Source organism: Jaculus jaculus, chromosome 11 (assembly GCF_020740685.1).
Source record: "Jaculus jaculus isolate mJacJac1 chromosome 11, mJacJac1.mat.Y.cur, whole genome shotgun sequence".
Taxonomy (NCBI): domain Eukaryota; kingdom Metazoa; phylum Chordata; class Mammalia; order Rodentia; family Dipodidae; genus Jaculus; species Jaculus jaculus.
Window position 1 is genome coordinate 57,429,946 of NC_059112.1, and position 19,710 is coordinate 57,449,655.

General features: G+C 51.1%; 1 protein-coding gene across 1 annotated transcript; it reads right to left on the bottom strand.

Moving 5' to 3' along the window:
- Positions 1-4,451: 4,451 nt before the first annotated feature.
- On the bottom strand, positions 4,452-18,885 carry Mxd4 (MAX dimerization protein 4). Its single transcript, XM_045161197.1, has 6 exons — positions 18,733-18,885; positions 18,528-18,627; positions 15,221-15,250; positions 9,231-9,345; positions 8,052-8,214; positions 4,452-7,655 (listed from the first exon to the last, which is right to left on the bottom strand). The coding sequence occupies exons 1-6, from the start codon at positions 18,794-18,796 to the stop codon at positions 7,498-7,500; spliced, it is 630 nt and encodes a 209-aa protein (XP_045017132.1). The 5' UTR covers positions 18,797-18,885; the 3' UTR covers positions 4,452-7,497.
- Between the last annotated feature and the right edge of the window lie 825 nt (positions 18,886-19,710).

A 19,710-nucleotide genomic window follows, 5' to 3' on the forward strand; every position in this document is an offset into this window, starting at 1 on the left:
GTCAGACTTTTAGAGTTATAATTGGTAGTGGTCAATGGATTTTTATGAAACAGAACTTGTTTGCTTTTCTACAAGACAAAAGTCATTTGTAATTTATCAATCTTCTATAAGGTGATGTGTACATGTACAAGGTGTAGGCTTTGGCCATTAGTGCGTAGTACTCACCTTCAGTGACAAGTGAGGTTGGCTTGTCAAACAAGGTTCTCATCTAATGTTACTAGATAGAATTATTTCAAGAGTGTCTTTCTTGCTTGTTTTGTTTGAGCTGAGGATTGGCTGGGTTGTCTGGCTGCCTTTGAACTCCAGATCCTCCTGCATCAACCTCTCCAGTGCTAACATCACAAATGTGTATCAATCAATACACCTGACTCTTAATGTATGTAAGAAAAGAAAAATTACTGTTCCTAGGCAGAAAACTAAATTCAGTTTAAGCTGAAGATACTTCCTACTGATTCTTGTTTTACTTTTTACTTTTTTTTTTTTTTTTTTTTTTTTTGAGGTAGGGTCTCACTGTAGCCCAGGCTGACCTGGAATTCACTATGTAGTCTCAGGCTCGCCTCGAACTCACAATGATCCTACTACCTCTGCCCATCCCCCCAGTGCTGGAAATAAAAGCATGCACCACCACACCCAGCTTGTTTTACTTTTTAATATTTATTTGTTTATTTCAGAGAGAAAAAGAGAGGGAGAGAGAAAGAGAATGGGCGTGCCAGGGCCTCCAGACACATGTGTCACATTGTGTATCTGGCTTATGTAGAGACTGGGGAATCAAACCTGGGTCCTTAGACTTCTCTGTAAGTGCCTTAACTGCTAAGCCATCTCTCCAGCTCTTGTTTTACTTTTGAAAAATATTTTTATTTATTTGAAAGAAAGAGAGAATGAGAATTGGCACATCAGGGCTTCCCACCACTGCAAACAAACTCTAGATGCAAGTGCCACTTTGTGCATCTGGCTTTATGTGGGAACTAGGAACTGGAATCCCAGCCTGTCAGTCTTTGCAAGCAAGGGCCTTTAACCCTGAGCAATCTCTCTAGGCTCCTCTTGTTTTACTTTTATTCTCCTTTAAAATGTAAATGTAACCTGAAATCATCTAAAAAACAAATGTAACATAGAAAATGGTACCAAGCCTGGGATCAAGGAAACCAGGGGTCTGAGCCAGGAGGACCCCTGGTGCCAAGCTGGAAGGGGGCCCAGCAGGGAGCTGAAGTTGAACATGTTTGGCCTGAGGAAGTTCAGGCCATGCCTTCAGAAAATTTTGCTGAAGAGGCAAAGTCTAAGAGAGAGAAAAAGAGCCAAATCACACAAGATGAGGGGGTGGAAATCAGGGCTCAGGGAGGATTTCTGCTTTTGTTTTGTTTTAAAATGAGAGGAACTTGGGGATATTTATAGACTATGGGGAGGAACTCAGAGGAGACAGAATTAAAGGTGCCAGAAAGGCAAGGCACTACTTCATAGGAAGAGATCCATGGAAGCAGTAGGTATAACCCAGAGCTCTGGAGACTTCAGAGACCCACTTTTCTTAATGACTCTTGGGTGGTTTCCTGGACTATGACTCTCCATTATGATTGCTGACCACAGTTAACTGCTTGAAAGGTATTTGTGAGGTCATAACAAGCCATAAAAATATAAAGATTGCAACAGTCTCAGCCCCCAGAATACAAGTGACAAACACAAACCTATACAGACCTGGAAACTTTTGGTCCCAAAAGTTGACTTGGAAATTTAAAAAAGCAAAATTTTAAAACTATTTTCAAAATAAGCTTGCTCTCTTCCAATCAAAATTAGTTGGAGTTTTAGTGGAGCCAAAAGATAAAGGCAACCCAGGAGCTAATCCTTCCTGAGCAAGCCTGTGAGAGTATAATAGTGTACTAAGCAGGGTTGGAGCAATGGCTTAGCAGTTAAAGGCACTGACTTGCAAATCCTGACAGCCTGCGGTTCAAGACCCCAGTACCCACATAAACACCTAAAGCAACAGGCAAGAGGCCTTGGGGTGCCTATTTCTTTCTTACTCTCCTCTCCTCTCTCTCCTTACAAATAAAAATACTTTAAAAAAAATAATGGACTAACCAGACCTAAATGCAGAGCTGTGATTGAAAGTCTTTGCAATTTGCCTCTTATACTTCCTGGTAAAAGTATTTTTCTCTCCTGTCATCAATATTTAAAAGTATCTTGGCTGTTTCAGATTGTTTTTTAAACCTTGCACAAAAAAAATGTAATGTTAAAGATTCGTTTGTCAATGAAGGTAATGGGATCTATTTTCTAAGCCATGGGAGAGGTGGGGCTGGTTAAGCAGTGGAATATAGCCAGACATATATTAGAAGCTTGATTCTTAGTAACAAAAGTGACAAAAGGTGGAGAGAGCTGGCACCAACAATGCAGGAGTGTAGAAAGGCAGAGGGAGCCCCAGGAACTGGCAGAAGAACCCTGGGGGCTGTTGGCCAAGGAGATGTGGTCTTGACAGCTTCTTCCTATTGGTCCTGTTCATCCAGAAGAAAGCAGACTTTCCTCAGTCCACAGAGTTGGGGGAGAGTGGAGGAAGATTTGTTTTCCATCACATTCATATTCACATGAAAAGGTGAAAATTCAGTCCCCAAACTCAGGAGAGTTTGGATTAGCACCATTAGGGAGGGGTCACCACATTGGTGGGTAGGGGCAGGAGTCTTTGAAGCTGTAAGGGGCTAGCAAGAGGGCTGGCAGATTTTAGGGGTAAGAGGAGCTCAGGACCTCCAGACATTAAGAAGACAGGGCTGAAAGCCACTGCAGCTATCTTGGCAGACCAGCAGCATAATTCATCTGATACCAGAAATATCCAGGAGTCCTGTGGCCCAACTGTCTGGCTAAAGACTGGGGAAGGAAGAAGGAGCCAAGTGAAAAGGCAGTGCCACCAATTAATCCAGATTAGTCCAGCACCTAATTTGTATGACCATAATCTCAGCAAAAATGTGATGAGAAGGGACATAAGACTTGGGGCCCACTCCCAGAGCAGGCTGGGCTTGAGCTAACTGGGAGATCTAGAAGGAAAGGAGTGAGAACACAGGAGTGGGGGACAAGTAGCCTGAGGTGAGGAATAGGATCAGGGTTCAGTCTAGGATGATGGAGACCCAGAGGAAAACTGCAGGGGGAGAATGGGAATGGGTTGGAATATATGCAGGGTCTCATTTAGGGGCAAACATGAAGGAATATGGAGATAGGTCCATAGTGAAGGGCATCTAGAGGAACTGGGAAAGCAGGTCTGGGTCCAAGTAAACCTGGGAAGGTGTATCTCCCCTGAGCCTGTTTCCAAATTGTAAAATGGGCCAGCACGACTATACCAGGTACTAATGATGCAAAGTGCTTAGCACAGATCCTGTCATTCACCACTCCCAAAAGGAAGTAAACACTGCAAAATTTAATATTTAGAATTTAAGTATCCACATTCAGATCAATATCCACATTATACCAATTCTGAGGCCTTAACTGGGTTCACAGCTATAAATATCTTTTTGTCTAGCAGTAACCCCTAACTGCCTCAAGATACCTGGAAAATGGGCTTTCACACAGGTTCAAGACTCCAGAGACCACTGTGGCCTTCTCAGGTGGGACACTGATTCTTTCACCCATGGTTCCCCCCCCAAACTCTCTGGCAGGTACCACTGGACCATGTGCTCATCAGTGGACCCAATGTGAATACTAGGTTCTGTAGAAGTCCCCATCCATCCCCTCTGTGGTATTCAAGGTATCATGTCTTCATGGGGCAGAACCAGGCACAGCTCTCTCTCTACAATACATCTGGGCCCTCAGAAGACCATGGCTTTGATGCCAGAAGTCCTTCCTCCAGTGGGCTAGAGCTTTCCTGCAGGCAGCACATGGTCAAGAGCACTGTCCTGCCGTCCTTCAATGTTTATGGTCTCACAAGCTCATAGTTGCTGTCATGAGGGAAGTTTAGGAGCTTGAGTCCCCATGCCAGCACTAGAGGAGACGTAGCCACACCTTCATCTCAGTATGGCAGGTCCTGAGGGCAGGTGGAAAAGGATATGCCTGAGTTACTCAGAGGATGCTTGGGACAGATTCGAGACTCAAGGTGTAACCCAAAGAACCAGCAGCCTCTGTGCAGAGGGCACCTGGCTGGCACGGGATCCCTCATGGTCAAGCAAGTACCCTAGCTCAAGGGCTAGGATGAGGGCCAACCTCAAGGCCAGCAACAAGAGCACCTGCTGGCACACAGGCTTGAGGGAAGGGTAGCTGCTTCAACTCCTGCCTTTATTCAGCCCCAAGCGTGACAGTGAGGGCCCTAACATGGGTGGTAGGTAGGGTCTGACCAGCTTCAGAGGAAGCAGAGGCTGTGGATAGGGCAGTATCAAGGACTGATCTCCAAGGTCTGTGATGATCATGACTCGTCAGTCGGGTCCTCTAGCTGAGGCTGAGGGGGAAGGAGAAAAGCAAGGCGATGGAAAGAACTCAAAGCCAAAGGATGAGGTATAAAAATCTGTATTTATATTACAATGACAGAATGACACAGCACAACCCCACCTGTTGGGCAGGTAGGTGGGGCCCCAATTCTACTCTGCAGCTCTGATCTTTTAATTCACTCACTGCACTGGCACCAGGCCCCTTTTGTGGCCCCAGAATCTGGTACAGAATCTGCCCTAGTGCCCTAGTTAGAGGCTGAGACAACCCACTTGCTACCCTGGGGTCAAGACCCTCTGTGCAGGAACAAGGGGTTTGGCAGGCTAGCTAACTCGAGAGAGGCAGAGAAAGTCAGGGGCACAAAATGCGGTGGGGACCATCTAGCAAACCTGGTAATTCCATCTGCCCAGGAAGGCAAGCTCAAGCAGTCACTCCATCATCCCATAGGACAGGACTTCAGAAGCAAACCTAGGGCCCACACAGAGGCAAAGCCTTCTGTAGCCCCTCCTCTTAGGCCAGCTTGGCCTATACTAGGATGGAGGGTCCTGGTATGTGTGGATTACCTCCTAGTAAGGGGACCCAAGGCCTGAGCCTAGGGTTTCACTCTCAGCTACTATACACCACATGGCCAGCATGACAGAGTACAGGTGAAGGACATAGGCAGATACTATTCTGGTCTGGATTTCTTTCTACAGATACAATAGCCTGGCTAGGTCCCTGTGACCACCAATAATGCAAATGGCAAGGAGTAGGGAGAGGAGGAATGGATATGTAACTCTTAGCACCAGCCCCCACCCCTATGGACCACTCCTCACATGCCTGATTGTAGCAGGGAGAAGCTAGGCTAGCACCCCTGGGTGGTAATGAGGCCAACCCCCAGTCCATATGGAAATCACAGCCTGAAAAGACAAGTGCCTATGTGCCAGGAAAGTTGGCCCAGGAATCCAACTTTGGTCACCAGGAGTGGATTTTGCTGGATAGAGGTGGAGATGGAATAGGTAGCTGATGATGTAAAAATTCAGGGCACATCAGGAGCCCTGGAGTTCTGAAGCCCTGAAGCAAGGCCATTAAACACAGCTCTGCCCTCCTCCCAGGGTGGTTTTGCTCAGAACAAATGCCCCGTGGGCATTCTCAGGCAGTTACTGAAGTCCCAACCCCCCAGTGGGGCTGAAGATGCAGACAGAACTAGCAAAATGTTTGGACATCCTCCCTACTCCATGAATCTTGTCCAGGCCTGCTCTCTGCCTGCCGTCCTAGTCTTCACCGAGCAGGTTCTATGCCAGTGTTGAGACCCCATTCTGCCTCAATAGGCCACCCATCCTGAGCTGTCCATTGACATAACTGAAGATAAACAGGAATTTTTTCCACAGTTGGGAAATTGGTTACAAATGCACCAGAGGAGGTGGCAGGTGCTGCTGTAGGCCAGCTTATGACCACCACCAAGTATTGCTGTGTGGTGCCTCCAGGAACAAAGTCTTCAAGGACTGAAAGGCCAGCAGAAGCCTACTACCCAGGCCTGTACTACATGAGTGAGTGCTGTGTCCAGCAGCTAACTACTGCTAACACCTCACACTTGCCTCAAGCCCAAGGAAGGGCCCCTGCCAGGTTACAGTTCACAAGTAAGTCCAAGCCCAAGAGGCCTGTTGTCCCCAGGTTGCACAGCCAGTCCCATCAAGTCACTGGGCTGGCAACACTGAGACCAGTGAAGGCCCCTTCTGCAGGACATAGAAAGCAACCATGATAACTATGAAGGCCTGTACTTGTTACTTCCTGTAGGCTGCAGCTGCAGGGAGTGGCTGTGGAAAAGGGGATGAGGAGGGCACCTATTGGCAGGCCTGGGGCATCCTGTAAGCCACAGGGACATGCTGGTGGTAGTGGAAAGGGTGAAATAGGGGACACAAGGCACACTATGAGGATGTGACAGAAGACAGGTCCCTGAGACGCTGGGTTGCTCCCACCCCTCAGCAAACAAGGACGCAACAACGGCTAGGAAAATAGAGTACAAAAATCTCATACAAGAAATAGAGGCAGCACACACATCTCTTGGCAAGAGTCTTCAGGGCTTTTTCTCTTTTTAAAAATGTTTTTTGTTTTTTGGGGAAAGCCTCTGCCAGCTGAGGCTGCCATGGGCAGGACTTGTGAGGCTCCCTTCAGGGAGCTCCCTGTCATAATTAAAATTTTTTAAATTTATTTTCTTAAGAAAGGGAGGTGAGAACGCCCAGAGGATCCAGTGGCTCTAACTTGCTGCCCAGCTAAACCCAGCCCCTGCAGGAAGAAAAGGCCCATTTCATGTGTAGACCAGGAAGAGTCATCTAAGCCACAAAGATGAGCAGGAACCTGAATGGGGAGCCAGGCACAGGCCAGGAGTAACCCCTGCAGGTACTCTTGAAGGCCATCCTCTCAGAACATATACCCTCTGATGTCCATGTATCTGTGTGTGAGAGTGTGCTTATGTGAGAGCCTAGGTGTGCATGTGAACACTGGATAGTCCTAACAAAGCAGAAGCCACTCAGCTTGGTATAGGGTGGCCTGGCCAGCCCCCAGGAACACCATTCTGGCTTCTAATACCTTGAAGGAAAGGCCACCAACCTACGCCAAGTGCTCAACTAAGTTCCGCCCTTTACAGATCCCTTTGTCCATGTCTCAGGAGCCTGTGTGGACCAACAGATGGATGGATGGACAAACAGCTGAGCCTTCCTTCCTTCCTTCCTTCCTTCCTCAGTCCACTCCTCTCTTGGGATCTGGTGTTGGGGTCCAAGCTCCCCATGATGCCCCGACATGGAGCCCACCAAGATTTGCAGCAAAGACATTTAATACTTCTGGAATGATTAGAAATCTGAGAACAGACTGTGGTGGCTACGCTGGGCTCCAGGACATGACAGCCTGGCCCTGCCTCTCTGCAGGGGGCCTTGCCCAGCAGTGAGAAGCAGGCAGCTGGAGACCTGACTGAAAGGTGGTCTGGCAGAGATGGGGAGCCCAGGCAGTAGCTGGAGCTTCAAGAATGGCACAGCAATGGGCCCATGGAAAGGCTGGCGTCGGTCAAGGGCGGTCTGGAGGGCTGATACACTTGGCTGAGCAGGTGGGTAGGCCAAAGAGAAAAGGACATGAAGCCTACGAGAGACCAGGGTGGCTAGGCCGTCGGTAAGGGCACCCATAGCCGCTGTCGCTGCAGCCACCACTCTGCAAGCTGTAGTGGTCATCGGCATCACTGCTGCTGCCAACACTGTCCAGCTCACCAGGGCTAAATTCCATGCCCTCTATGTCCACCTCTGGGAGAGCAGAGAGAGGATGGGTCAGCATATCCCCCTCCAAGGGAGTCAGCCCAGGGGTTGCTTCCAAGTTAGGGCTCATGTCTCCATGGAAGTGGAGATTCTAGAGGGAAGCCAAGGGGACTTGAGGTGGCAGATGCTAGGGTGGCTCCAATCGGTGGTTAAGAACCCAGCCTCTGAAAGACACTGCCAAGGGCTGAGCTAGGCTCTGCTCTTACATGGCCAGGTCATGGATGGCATCTGCTTCCCATCCCCTCTGCCTGCAAGCAGGAAGCTCAGTGGTGTGGGGACCTTGTCACCAAAGGCTTCCTTCCCACCCCAGATGCCTCCTCTTCCCCCAGAATCTGCATAATGCTTGCACCCAAAGGCCTGAGTTTGGGCTGCAATGGCCCCCACCTTGCTCTGAATCATCTGTGGAGACAGCAGAACCAGTGCTGTCTGTGCGCACGCGCTCCATGCTCTGCACCGATAACTGCTCCAGGCGTCGCTTTAGGAAGCGATGCTCCCGCTGTAGCTGCTCCTTGATGCTTAGTGCCCGGCGGTCCTGCTCCTCCAGTTTCTGGGAATAAGGGGTGGTCTATGAGTCTGTTAGCCAAGAGGGGGAAACCTCCTTTGGGCATGGACACAGAAGTTTCTGTGGGATATTATCCTTATCCTAAACATGGCTGGTTCAGACAAGGGCCATGAGGTGCTGAGCACAAGGCCTGCTTTGCATCTCCTCACCTCAGACAAGTAGCCATGCACATGGCTTGGCCCTGTGCTCTCAGCCTGCTCTCAGTTCTAGAACACTGAGAATAGCCACTAGCCAGCCCAAGCCAAGTGTTGGCACAGCGTGCAGCCCTGCCTGCAGGGCTCCATCAGCCCCCAGACTGTGCCCTCTCCTTGCTATACGTGCAGCATCTGTGTCCCATCCTCTTGCCTTCTTAAAACTTTTTGTGGGCCTGACTGAACCACTGCTCTTCTGTGAGGACTCCCAGGGACCCAGAAGTGTCAAAGCACCTGCTACCTCACCTGGGGAGCCATACCTATGAGGCAAAGGAATCCTTTCAAGGGTACAGAGACCCACCTTGATTGGTCAAAAGTCCCAAGAACCGTACATCAGTGCAACTCAGTATAAAGGCTACTCAAGGCTTTGTTTTCCTTAGCCTAAGCCCATACAAGCCTCAGACAGCAATCTTTACCTCCTCCTACCATGCCTACTTCCATTTGGCCTATCTAATGAAGGCATGGAGTAACTTCTTTCCCCTCTCCTGGCCCCACCTCTCCTTCTAGTGCTACCCCTCTATAGCTCAGGGCTTCAGAGAGACATCTGTGCTCCCTCCCTCTCACTCAGCCTGCCCTGCCTGCTACACTGACTCCCCATCCCAGTTACCACTCAAGTAAACCTAATATAAGCCATGTAACCTCCCCAATCCCTTCCAGGAAGCTTCTGTTGCTATATTCCCATAAGCTCCTACCTTCTGATCCTCTTGTCCAAGACCCTGCACAGAACCCCTTCTGTGTGCTCCCCTAGGACACACAGGATGGCTGGGGGCAACCAGAGTAGCTGGAGAGTAGAGGGTACCACCTGCTCACCTTGATGTGCATCTTGGCACGCTTCAGGAGGCTCAACGTGGTATGGCGTGTGCTGTCAGGGCCCAGAGGCACCAGCTGCTTGAGCTGCTCCAGGTAGAGCCTGAGTTTGGCTCGTCTGAAAGAGCCAGAGACAGACCATAAGGCTGGGCAGCAAAGCCCATGGGACAATAGCAGGAAGGTATGAGCTCAAGCCTGGAGGTGGGTGGTAGATGGCCAGCATAGGCCCTGCATAGATCCCTGCTCCACTGCAGACTTGGCTGACAATTCCCCTCAGGAGCAGTCTGGCACAGGCAACCCTCTGGATATGGCAACCACACAGTTCCACAGGGCCTAAGAATCCTGCCTGGAGATAGACATTGCCCACCTTGCCCCATGCAGTGTGCTCCACTTGCTCTTGTCCTCACGAAGTTGATGAAGTCAAAGGATAGCTGAGGACCAGCCCCCAATGCTGACTTTGCTATCCTTATGGAAACTGCTTCATTCCAGGTTTTGTTCCTTTGTCCATTTTTATGGTTCTTTTTCACTAAACTGTAGCCATACACTTAAGGCATTTCTTCATATGCAATAATTTCTTTGCAGAAATACTTTCTTAGCTGGTCTGCTGGTCTGGGAGAGGCAGATAAATTCCCTCCCTGAGGCCATCTCTATGATGACTGGGACCTCTATGTCTGCACATATTATCAGAGCAGCATCTGCAGGGCATCAGCATGTTCTATCCAAGTGATGTTCCATCATAGAATTAAGACTCTTGGGGCTAGGGAGATGGCTCAGAGGTTAAAGGTGCTTGCTTGCAAAGCCTTCTTGCCCAGTTTAAATTCCCCAGTACCCACATAAAGCCAGAAGCACAAAATGGTGCATGCAAAGACAGTCTGTTTGTCCATCTCTCTCTCTCTCTCTCTCTCTCTCTCTCTCAAAAGTAAGTAAAAAAAACCGGGTGTGGTGGCACATACCTTTAATCCCAGCACTCAGGAAGCAGAGGTAGGAGAATCACCATGAGTTCGAGGCCACCCTGAGACTACACAGTGAACTCCAGGTCAGCCTGGACTAGAGTGAGACCCTACCTCGAAAAACGAAAAACAAAAAAAAAGTAAGTAAAAAAATTTTAAAAAGACTTTTGAGGGCTGGAGAGATGCAGGGGTTACGGTGTTTGCCTATAAAACCTAACTGAGTTTGATTCCCTAATACCTACATAAAGCCAGATGCACCAAAGGAGTCCAAGCATCTGGAGTTTGTTTGCAGCCCATTCTCTCTCTCTACTCACAAATAAATAAGACGTTTGAAGAGCTGAAGTTAAAATACTTGCCTGCTAAGCCTAAGGACCCAAGTTCAATTCCCCAGTACCCATGTAAGTCAGATGTAAAAGGTGATACATGCATCTGGAGTTTGTTTGCAGTGGCTAGAGGCCCTGGTGTGCCCATTCTCTCCCACCCCCTCCCATAAATAGATAAAAATATATATTTAAAGTAATCAAAAGAGACTTTTGGAAATCTGCTACCTGACTGGCTTGCCACAGCTAAACCCACGCCATGTTTATAAGAGTGATACCACACTGAAAATTCTCCCCTTTTCACATTACTCCATAGCTGATTATCCCCCAGCAAATCTATAGTCTCCTTCAGTCCTGTAGGACAGCAGGCAAGGGCAGACATCTTTTGGCTAGAGGAGTTGCCAGGTATAGGGAGAAGCTGTTGTTGCAGTGTTACCAGCCCCACACTGGGTGGTTGGTTGTGGGGGGTTGCCATTCATGGCTACTAAGCTTGTTAAACAATACCCTCCACTGACAAAGCACTTTCTTACTTGGCCCCCCCCCCCCAGCCCAGCACCCTGAGGCCTAGAGGTCTTTCTAGATGAGCCCTAGGTAGACATTTAAAAGAACTTTTGAGACACGGGACTAAGGCTGTGCTTGGCCAGGAGGTAAGGTATGAATGAGGGCTTAGCAAGCCCAAGACTCTGCCTCAAGAAAGGGGCTCTTCACTCTACAACAAACAGGCAGGCTCTGAGCCCCAGGTCCCAGGTTACTGCAGCACAACTATCCTCTCAGAAAGCCCAAATCTCAGCCTTCCTGCCTCCAACAGGATAAGTTTCCAGTCCCAGGAACTGAAGGGACCAGAGATAGATTTGTACTAGCAAATAGAGAAGAGGCCCTCCAAGGTGGGTCCTTGACTGTCCTGCAGCCACCACTGGGCTAAGGCTGACAGTGGAGGTGCTACCAGTAAGCTTTTCCCCTGGTATACTTGTTATACAGCAAATGGAAAGTCCCCAAATCCACCACTTGATTAATATCAGTAGCATTGACCTTTTGGAAAAATCTGCAAATGCAAAATGACAAAAGAACAAACAAAAGTATCCCCAAGTTCCCAGACCCAAAGATAATTACAATATCATTCTAGTGAATTTATATCTCCATGTGATGAGTGTTGAGTGAAAAACTAGGATACAGAATCACGTATGTGACAAGTGACCCAAATTTGTTTGAAAAATAAAACAGACGCACACAAGAGACTCAACAGAACACAATGAGGCACAGGAAATATGCATCTCCAGGGGATGCAGCTAGCAACGTTTATTTCTTTAGTTTTGTCTCTTCTATATTTTCCAGGCTTTCTATTCTAAAAACTCAAATATTACTTTTACAATCCGAGAAAGACATATTTGTACAAGAAAGAAAAAAATAAAACAGAGTCAGAAGACAAATAACAGTAGAAAAATATTTGCAATACATATAAAAGACAAACAGTATTTGTGATATTTTGAGCTTATACACATCAAAACCAAATACTGCCTCAATTGTGTCAATGAGCAAAGGACACAAACAGGCAAGCTGCAGAAAATGAAGGGCAAATCTAACACAAAAACAGACTCCATCTCATAAGTGATTATGGAAATGAAAATTAAACAGGCAGATATTCACTTTTCCCTTGACACCGGCTGGAATGTAAAGAGGTGGCTGGCACTTGCTTGGCCAGCACAGGGAAACCTGTTCCTGTAGGAGAAGGGCCATTAGTTTGCACTCAGACCACTGACCAGTGTTTCTACTAGGGTTTTGGTCTGGGTGCTATAAGCACCCCCCCAACACACACTTGGCACAAAAAGACTCTGCTCAGCAGTGCTCATGTCACAGGGGACCTGGGAGCACAGCTGTGGGTCTCTGCAGGCTTCAGGGTCAAGGGGTGCATCAACATAGGTGGGCAGCACTTAAAGTGCTGAGTGAAGGAACCTGATAGGGTTAGTGGGTGACAAAGACCCCTTCTTATCCCAGAGGCCTCCAAGTGACTTAGGATGTGGTCTCTAGACGGAGAAAGGCCACATGACCATATATGTATAATGTAAAATTCACATGTTCACCCAACCCCAGGAAAGCACAACCAAGGCCTTGAGCTATAGGCTGTACAGGCCATCCTGGCTCCCTGCCCTGGGCAGAAGCTCTGAAGGGCTGCCTAGGAATGGGGCCTACAACTAGCTCTGACAATGGCTGGTGGGGGGATGCTGGGAAGGTCCCCACCTTCCTGAACCCCACAACTCCAAGAGCCTAGGATGCACTGTAATCTCACCAAACAACTCCTCCCTAAAACTACAGCAGTGACTCTAGCCCCAAATCAGCACTACAAATATTCCAAGTAACTTTTCAAACCCTATACTTCTGTAGGAACCCTGTGTAGATTCAGGAGATGCAGCTATCCTTGGGATTCTGGCATTAGTATCAGTAGCGGACCCATCTCTCCACCATAGTCCAGCCCTTGACAATGCTCCACTTAGCTTCACACAACAATCCCCTACTCCTCAAGAGGGCTCAGAGAGCTCCGGCAGGGTTCCATGTCAAGTTCATCTGGAACCTGTAGCACAGAATCTTAGCCAACCAGCAGAGCTATGCTCTCAGTCAGGTTGTTGGAAAAGAAGTAGTGAGGAAATCCACCAGTCAGTAGGATGGAGGCAAGAAGACTCCAACTCTTCCAGCACCTCCTGACTGTTGCTTGCAAATGTGTTCCTGGTGTGGTTCTACATGGCTGCATCAGGTACTGGAGAAGCCCTGAAAGGCCCCTGGGTGAAGGGTTGGGGCCAACTGAGGTCTCGAGCTTAACCTTTGGGATGTGCTCTGCTACTCCAGGGATGCTAAGGACAAGGAAAAACGTTCAGGGCTCCTTCCAAACATACCAGCAGAGGCCAAAGCCTGGAGCTGGGCCCAGGTGAGTTATAAGTGCTATAACCCTAGGGTCAGAAACAAGTGCTGGCCTTGGCAGATCTTCCAGAACTGCTCACCTACAGAAGTCAGAGGAGGAAGAATGAAGGCAGGCAGGCATAGAGAAGATTATGCATGGCTGAAAGATCCCACTAGGGCAAGTGTACAGGCCCACCTGAGCCCCAGTGAGGGACACTTCCAGGGAAGTCAGTATCCAGAGCCTGTCTCCTGTGGCCTGCTGGGCAGCCAGCCAGGTAGGTCGGTCCGTCCTTCCTTCCTTCCTTCCTTCCTTCCCTCCCTCCCTCCTCCCTCCTTCCCTTCCTTTCTTAGGACAGCTCAAAGCCTTTCCTTCTGTCAGCAGCCAGGTGCACCTGGCATCAGCTTCAAGCCAGCCACAGGCCTAGCCATGATTGAGGTTCCAAACAGGGCCCATGACCCGACCAGCTAAGAACAGAAATTCTGCCTTGGGCTGGGTGGCAGAAAGTCTCACACTGCCCAATCATTACTGCTCTTTCTTTAAACGACCTCATGGGGTCCAGTTTAACTATAGGCTTTGGGAGATGGCAGAGACCAAAGCCAAGGTCAAGGGACAGCTGCAGGAGTCAGAGGCCAGCCTTTGTCTTCCTCAAAGGCTACCATATCTTTGCTTTCCACCTTCTTCAATGGCATTCCCCATCCAGTCCTTCACTATAAAGGCTGTTCTTCTAAGCACACCTCCAGGAAGCCCCCCCCACAGGCCAGACCACTGTGCCTCAGTCCTGGACGAAGCATGCCAGCCTCTACTGCCTGAGGAGCAACCCTTAGCTTGCCTCACACTGGCTCCCATCCTTAGGAGCCCCCCAAACACACATGACCAGTGCAGGAAGTGCATCTCCTCAGGGAACATGGTGTTCTGTTCCCTGCTCAGCCACCCGCCCCAACCAGAAGACTGAATCCCCGGGAGAGCGGAAGTTGGCACTGCTGTGGGTGCAGACATGGGGGCGGGGGAGGGAGATAACTGGCTGGACTCCAGCCCTTCCTAGTGCACCCAGGAGGGCTCATCTAGGATGCAAACCTCCCCAGCAAGAAGAAAAGAACAGAACAAGAGCATAGGTCAGAAGAGGGTTATCACCTAGTATCCCTCAGAAGCTCTCCTTGGTCCTAGCATGAGGGCTCCCGCCTGTGGGACTTCATGGTCCAAAATACCTCTGCTCCTATTTAGGCTGCCACTGGCAGCCACACCCTTCAGGACTCACCCTCACTGGTAGAGAAAAGGCATCCACAATAAACCAGATAAAGCAGACTTAGGGGTTACCAAACAATGCATGGCTGACTTGGACCAGGATGCAAGGATATGGCCTGGGCTTGCTGCCTTACACTGTTCCTGCCTGGGACAAGTCTCCAGTATAGTTACTTGAAAGGCAGGCCCCAGTGAGGCAAGGGGCACCATCAACTATGGCCATTATGCTAAGGACTGAGGCACTGCTTCCAAAGGGGGTCAGACATGCCCAATCATATCCATTTCCTTCTCCAGGAAGTGAGCGAATGCCCCAGCACAAGATACCCTACTTCAAGTCCCTGGTCCCCACCTGGCTCTTACCCCAGGCTGAGCACTAAAGAATACATGCTTCTGTCCCAGCCTGCCTGCCTGCCAGCCCCAAAGTGCCTTGGACCCCTCCAAAATGGATCCTTCCTGTGCTGATGGCATACCAGGCCTACCAGCCTGGTCCCTCACTGTGACATGACAGATCAGGACAACTAAAACACACACCCAAGCAAGGGGGGATCAAACATGTCAGGCAGCTCACATGGGAATGGGAGAGGTGCCACTTACCTGTGCTTTTCTAGCTCATTGTGTGAAGACCTGTTTAGAGAGATAGAAAGACAAGGCTCACTACAAGGCCCAACAACCAGAGCAAAAACAACAGCAGACCTTTGCATGGGGCGAGGAGCCCTTGGACAGTGGCTGTGAAGGACTAAACCCAAAATGATACTGGAGGGTGGTGGCTGGGGAAACTTACACATAGCTGTAAGAGTGAGACACGGGCCTCCAAGGGAGTGCATGGGTATAAACATGTCCACCTAGTGAGTTCTATAGTGGCTCTGGCTGGCAGAAGGACACAGGACCCTTTCCAGAGACGGAGGGGCCTCCCAGGGAGCAAGGATAGCTGGGGTTGGGGCTGCCTCACCCAGGGCTCCACTGCTACCCAGGTACTTAGCCACTTGCCTTGTCTGCTTCCTTCTCCCTGAGGCCAGCTGTGTCCTTGCAACCAACATAGTCCTCACAGAGGGCAGCAACAGATTGAACATGGAGCAGAGTCCAAGCCCACAGGAGATAGGACAATCCTGTTCTTCTAAGGCCACTTTGTCAGAACACAGCCCAGTGTATTGACAGGAACACCCAGGACAAAGCTGTCCTAGCCAGGGCAGCTCACAAGGGGCTTTGTGAGCCATGGGTGCTTCCTGTGTCAGTAGTCATACAGGAGTACATAGAAGCTGGCAGTTCCACTTTCTCCAAGGACCACATACCATGATGTGCCCAACCTTATTCTCCCATGGTACATGGTCCCATGGGCTGCTTTGAGCCCTATCTGTTCAGCCTATTCAAATTGGAGCACAGCCCTGAATACCACAGAGGCCATTCAGGTACCTTTCTCTCAAGTTTCCAGGTCACCCTCAGTCTACAGGGATGCTACAAGGCAGCAAGACTGCTTCACATATCTCAGGGTACATCCACACCAAGCTGTGTTCCCTCTCCTAACTCTTCCTGGGCTTCTGCTGGCCTGCCCCTTTCTCTGCTAGCATCTTCCAACAAAGAGCTTGTGCACTCTGCCTGCCCCACCACTTGCTATGGCCACTTAGCACTAGGTTTCCCTTCTTCTCTTGAGCCCTGCTGGCTCATGGGTTTCCATGTGTAGCTTCCAGGGTCCTTAAGGACCTGCTAGTCACCTAGGCTGGGCTAGGACACTCAAACTTCTGCCAAGGCAAGCCCAAAAGAGAGTCAATACTGTGTGGTCTCATGCAGGAGGCTAGGCGAGCAGGTGCCTTTAACATAGAGAAGCTCTCTCCCATCTGTCCGTCAAAAAGGATGGTATGAGCTGGAGAAATGGCCTATCAGTTAAGGGGCTTGCCTATAAAGCCAAAGGACCCAGGTTTGATTCCCCAGGACCCACATAAGCCAGATGCACAAGGTGGTACATGTGTCTGGAATTTATTTGTAGTGGCTAGAAGCTCTAGCAAACTATTACCTCTCTCAAATAAATAAATAAAAATTAAAAATTAAATAAAGGATGGTGCTGGGTTTGTTCTCATCCTAGACAGAGGGCGACTAGCTGCCTGGGGGATGGCTTCTTTTAAGAGTTTTTTCTAGATTCAGCGACCCTGTGGGGGAGCTTGTCACACACGTTTCAGAAGTACTTGGCCCCAGGGAGGAGAGGTGGGACTAAGCAGGCTGGGGCTTTGCCAAGTGCTGTCCTGGCACCACCTTGACCCTTCTGCTCACCTTTTCAGAGAACCCTGACAGATTGGCTCCAGCCCCTCTCACACTGAGCCACTGCCCTGAGACCTTCACAGAGACTGAAACAACCACAGGGCTGCTGTTTGCCCACTCCATTACTGCCCTCCTGCCCATCCCTCAACCCAGTGTGCTGTGCCTGGGCCTGTCGTTTGACTTGCCAGAACACAAAACCGTTACAAGTCTGGTGCTGTCCTACCACATCTGGAACCCCAGTTTCTGAACTGGGCCGGCTGAGGACCGCCTCCAGGGTAGTGATCAACAAGAAAAGGGGCTGTGCCTGCTGCAGCTAAGCTACCTCAGGCCCTGAGGCCCAAAGGAGCTATAGGGATAAAGTACACCCCAAGCCAGGGAGGCTCTCTACAACCCCAGACCAGTGGCCCCAGGTCTTGATCCCAGCAGAAGGTGGAAGGGCAGAATTTCACCAAGGAACAGGGAGCAGAAGTGGGTGAATGGTCCCCATGCAGGTAACCTAACCTTTCTATGTCTTAGTTCCCTCCGTTGTAAAATGGAGATTAAAAAAATAATAGCACTACCTGTAAAAGGCTGAGTCAAGATCAGTTATTGTATGTATAGAGGAATCATCTACAGAGTTTCAGCTACCATTCTTATCAGGGTGGGCACTCCATGCCATGGGAGCCTGACATCCTACCCTGGAGTTTTAGGACAGCCAGAAGTAGGGGCCAGGCCAACTCACTGTGGAAGCCTGAAGCAGTGAGGCCCACAACATATTCAAATCCCTCTGCAAACTTTCTCAGCAGGGGACCAGAGGCTAGAGATTCAACCAATTCCTTGTCAGGCTAAGGACACCACAGAGATGGGTCCCTGTGCCAGCTCTCTGTTTCCCAAGAACGAGCAGGCCACAAGAATGAGCCGCACCCTTTGCCAAGGGGCCCTAAAGCCCCTGGCCTGCCAGCAAAATTCCCAGGCTGGCCACATGGGAGTGGTTGGGTCAAAGTTGGCCCCTGGACAGTGTGAGGTGTATGGAGGTCCCCACAGCAACCAGAAGTGGAAGCCCTTGACAGCCTTGGCTGTACATGCACCCCATCTTTCAAGGCTTCACACTAAGCATACAAGGCCATGGAGAGTAGCTGGGCCCAGGGACTCTCCCTGGAACTTGACCCCTGCAGCGTTGTTCCCTAAGACTACTGATCCCTGCACTTGTGGCAGGAGTTTCACGGTCAGCAGGTCTCACTGGCGCAGGGGGTACCCTGGGAGGGGTCTCTTTGCAGGCTTCTGGCAGGGGAGGTGCTATGCTAGGAACAGGGGCCGGCTCAGTCCAATTCATGGGAGTCATCTTGCACGAAAGGCGCAGGATCACCGGGGCCAGAGGCAGCGGATGGCGTCTGCTGACAACTTCTCTACCATCTGGAAAAGTCCAGAAGGGCTCGGGCCGGGCTCGGGCCAGCGGCGGGTGCTGTACGCGTGGCACTGTTTACGGCGGCTGGAGGCGCGGCCGGGGGAAGATGGCGACGCGCGGGCGGGGCGCGCGGGCGGGGCCGGCGCCTCCTCCAGGCCGGCCACCGGGGCGCGCGCAGGGCCGCGCTAGGGACTCCGGGCGGCCGGGGACACTCAGGCAGGGAGGGCCGGGCCTACGGGGCATCACACTGGGGGAGGGAGGAGGTACCTGTTGTTCGGGGCCTTGCGCACCAGGCCGGTCGTCTTTGTTTTCTTTCTGGCAAAGTCGCCGTCGAAGGGCAGCACCGACGCGTAGCCGTGCTCTGCCTCTGCGAACAGACGGTGCGGTCAGCGGCCCCCCGCGCCCGCCCGCCCGCCGCCCGCCGCCCGCCGCCGCCCGCCCACCCGGCACAAAGGAGCGCGGGGCGGGATACCTCGGTCCCTGCGTTCCAGGTACTCAGCCGCTTCCAAAAGCAGCAGCAGGGAGTTCAGCTCCATCCTACCGCCCGCGCCTGGGACGGCGGCGGCAGCTGCCCGGCGCGCTCCAGCCGGCTCCGCTCGCCGCCCGCCCCGCGCCCGGCGGCACACTTGCGGGACTCACAGACACCCGTGCTCCGCCGCCACCCTCCGCCCCGGGCCCTCAAATTGACACATAAGGACGAGCGGCAGCCGACGCAGCCAATAGGCGCGGGTACTCTAGCCCTGAGGGCGGGCTCTGAGCCAGACCCCGGCCAATGGAGACTGGCTGAACGCCTAAGGCCGCGCCGAGAATGTTGACAGATGCGAAGCTTGCCTCCGATAGGCCCGCCACGGTAGTAACAATTTAGAAGCCCAAGCTTAGCAACAGCACGTGGTGGCCCGGCCCCCGCTCTCGCTGACTGGCGGCCGTCTTGCATGTTAAGTAGGCGTTACACGCCGATTGGGCTAAAGCAGTCTATGTAAATTGAGGCTGCGAACCAATGGCCTGCGGCCGGGCGTGTAGCCAATGAGGGCTCGGGGTCTGACGCGTTGCCGAGAGGAAGCGGAGTGCGGTGGGACCGCCACCAGGCCTTTGCGCGGGCTGGTAGGATGCTTACCCGGTCTCCGGAGACATCCGGCAGGATGAGCGGTGGGACAAATGCCCCTCCTTCCCACCGTGCCCTTGCACGCCCTGAACCAACGACCTGTTGACCAGGATCAGCTGCAGCACTGGCTCTTCCTGCGCTGCTTAGGTGGGGTCTCGCTGAGAGCTGCAAACAGCCCTTGTCCCCGCGGAACACCGAGTGATTTCAGGGAAGACCAAGACTTGGGAAGGGGCGAGGACGGTTAGAACTCTAGTGAGGATGTCAAAAACCTAGAGCTAGAGGAGGAGTAGCTCCGTCTGCTGGTGTCCATTAGGTCTGAAGGAAGGCCAAAGGCCTAAGGAAGGGGCT

Excerpts from the sequence above, each read along its gene's own strand:
- Mxd4 (XM_045161197.1), bottom strand. The coding sequence starts at position 18,796 with ATGGAGCTGAACTCCCTGCTGCTGCTTTTGGAAGCGGCTGAGTACCTG. Across the intron at positions 18,628-18,732 it reads CCTGGAACGCAGGGACCGAG|AGGCAGAGCACGGCTACGCG; the intron begins GTATCCCGCCCC and ends GTCTGTTCGCAG. Across the intron at positions 9,346-15,220 it reads AATGAGCTAGAAAAGCACAG|ACGAGCCAAACTCAGGCTCT; the intron begins GTAAGTGGCACC and ends TGGCTCTTTCAG.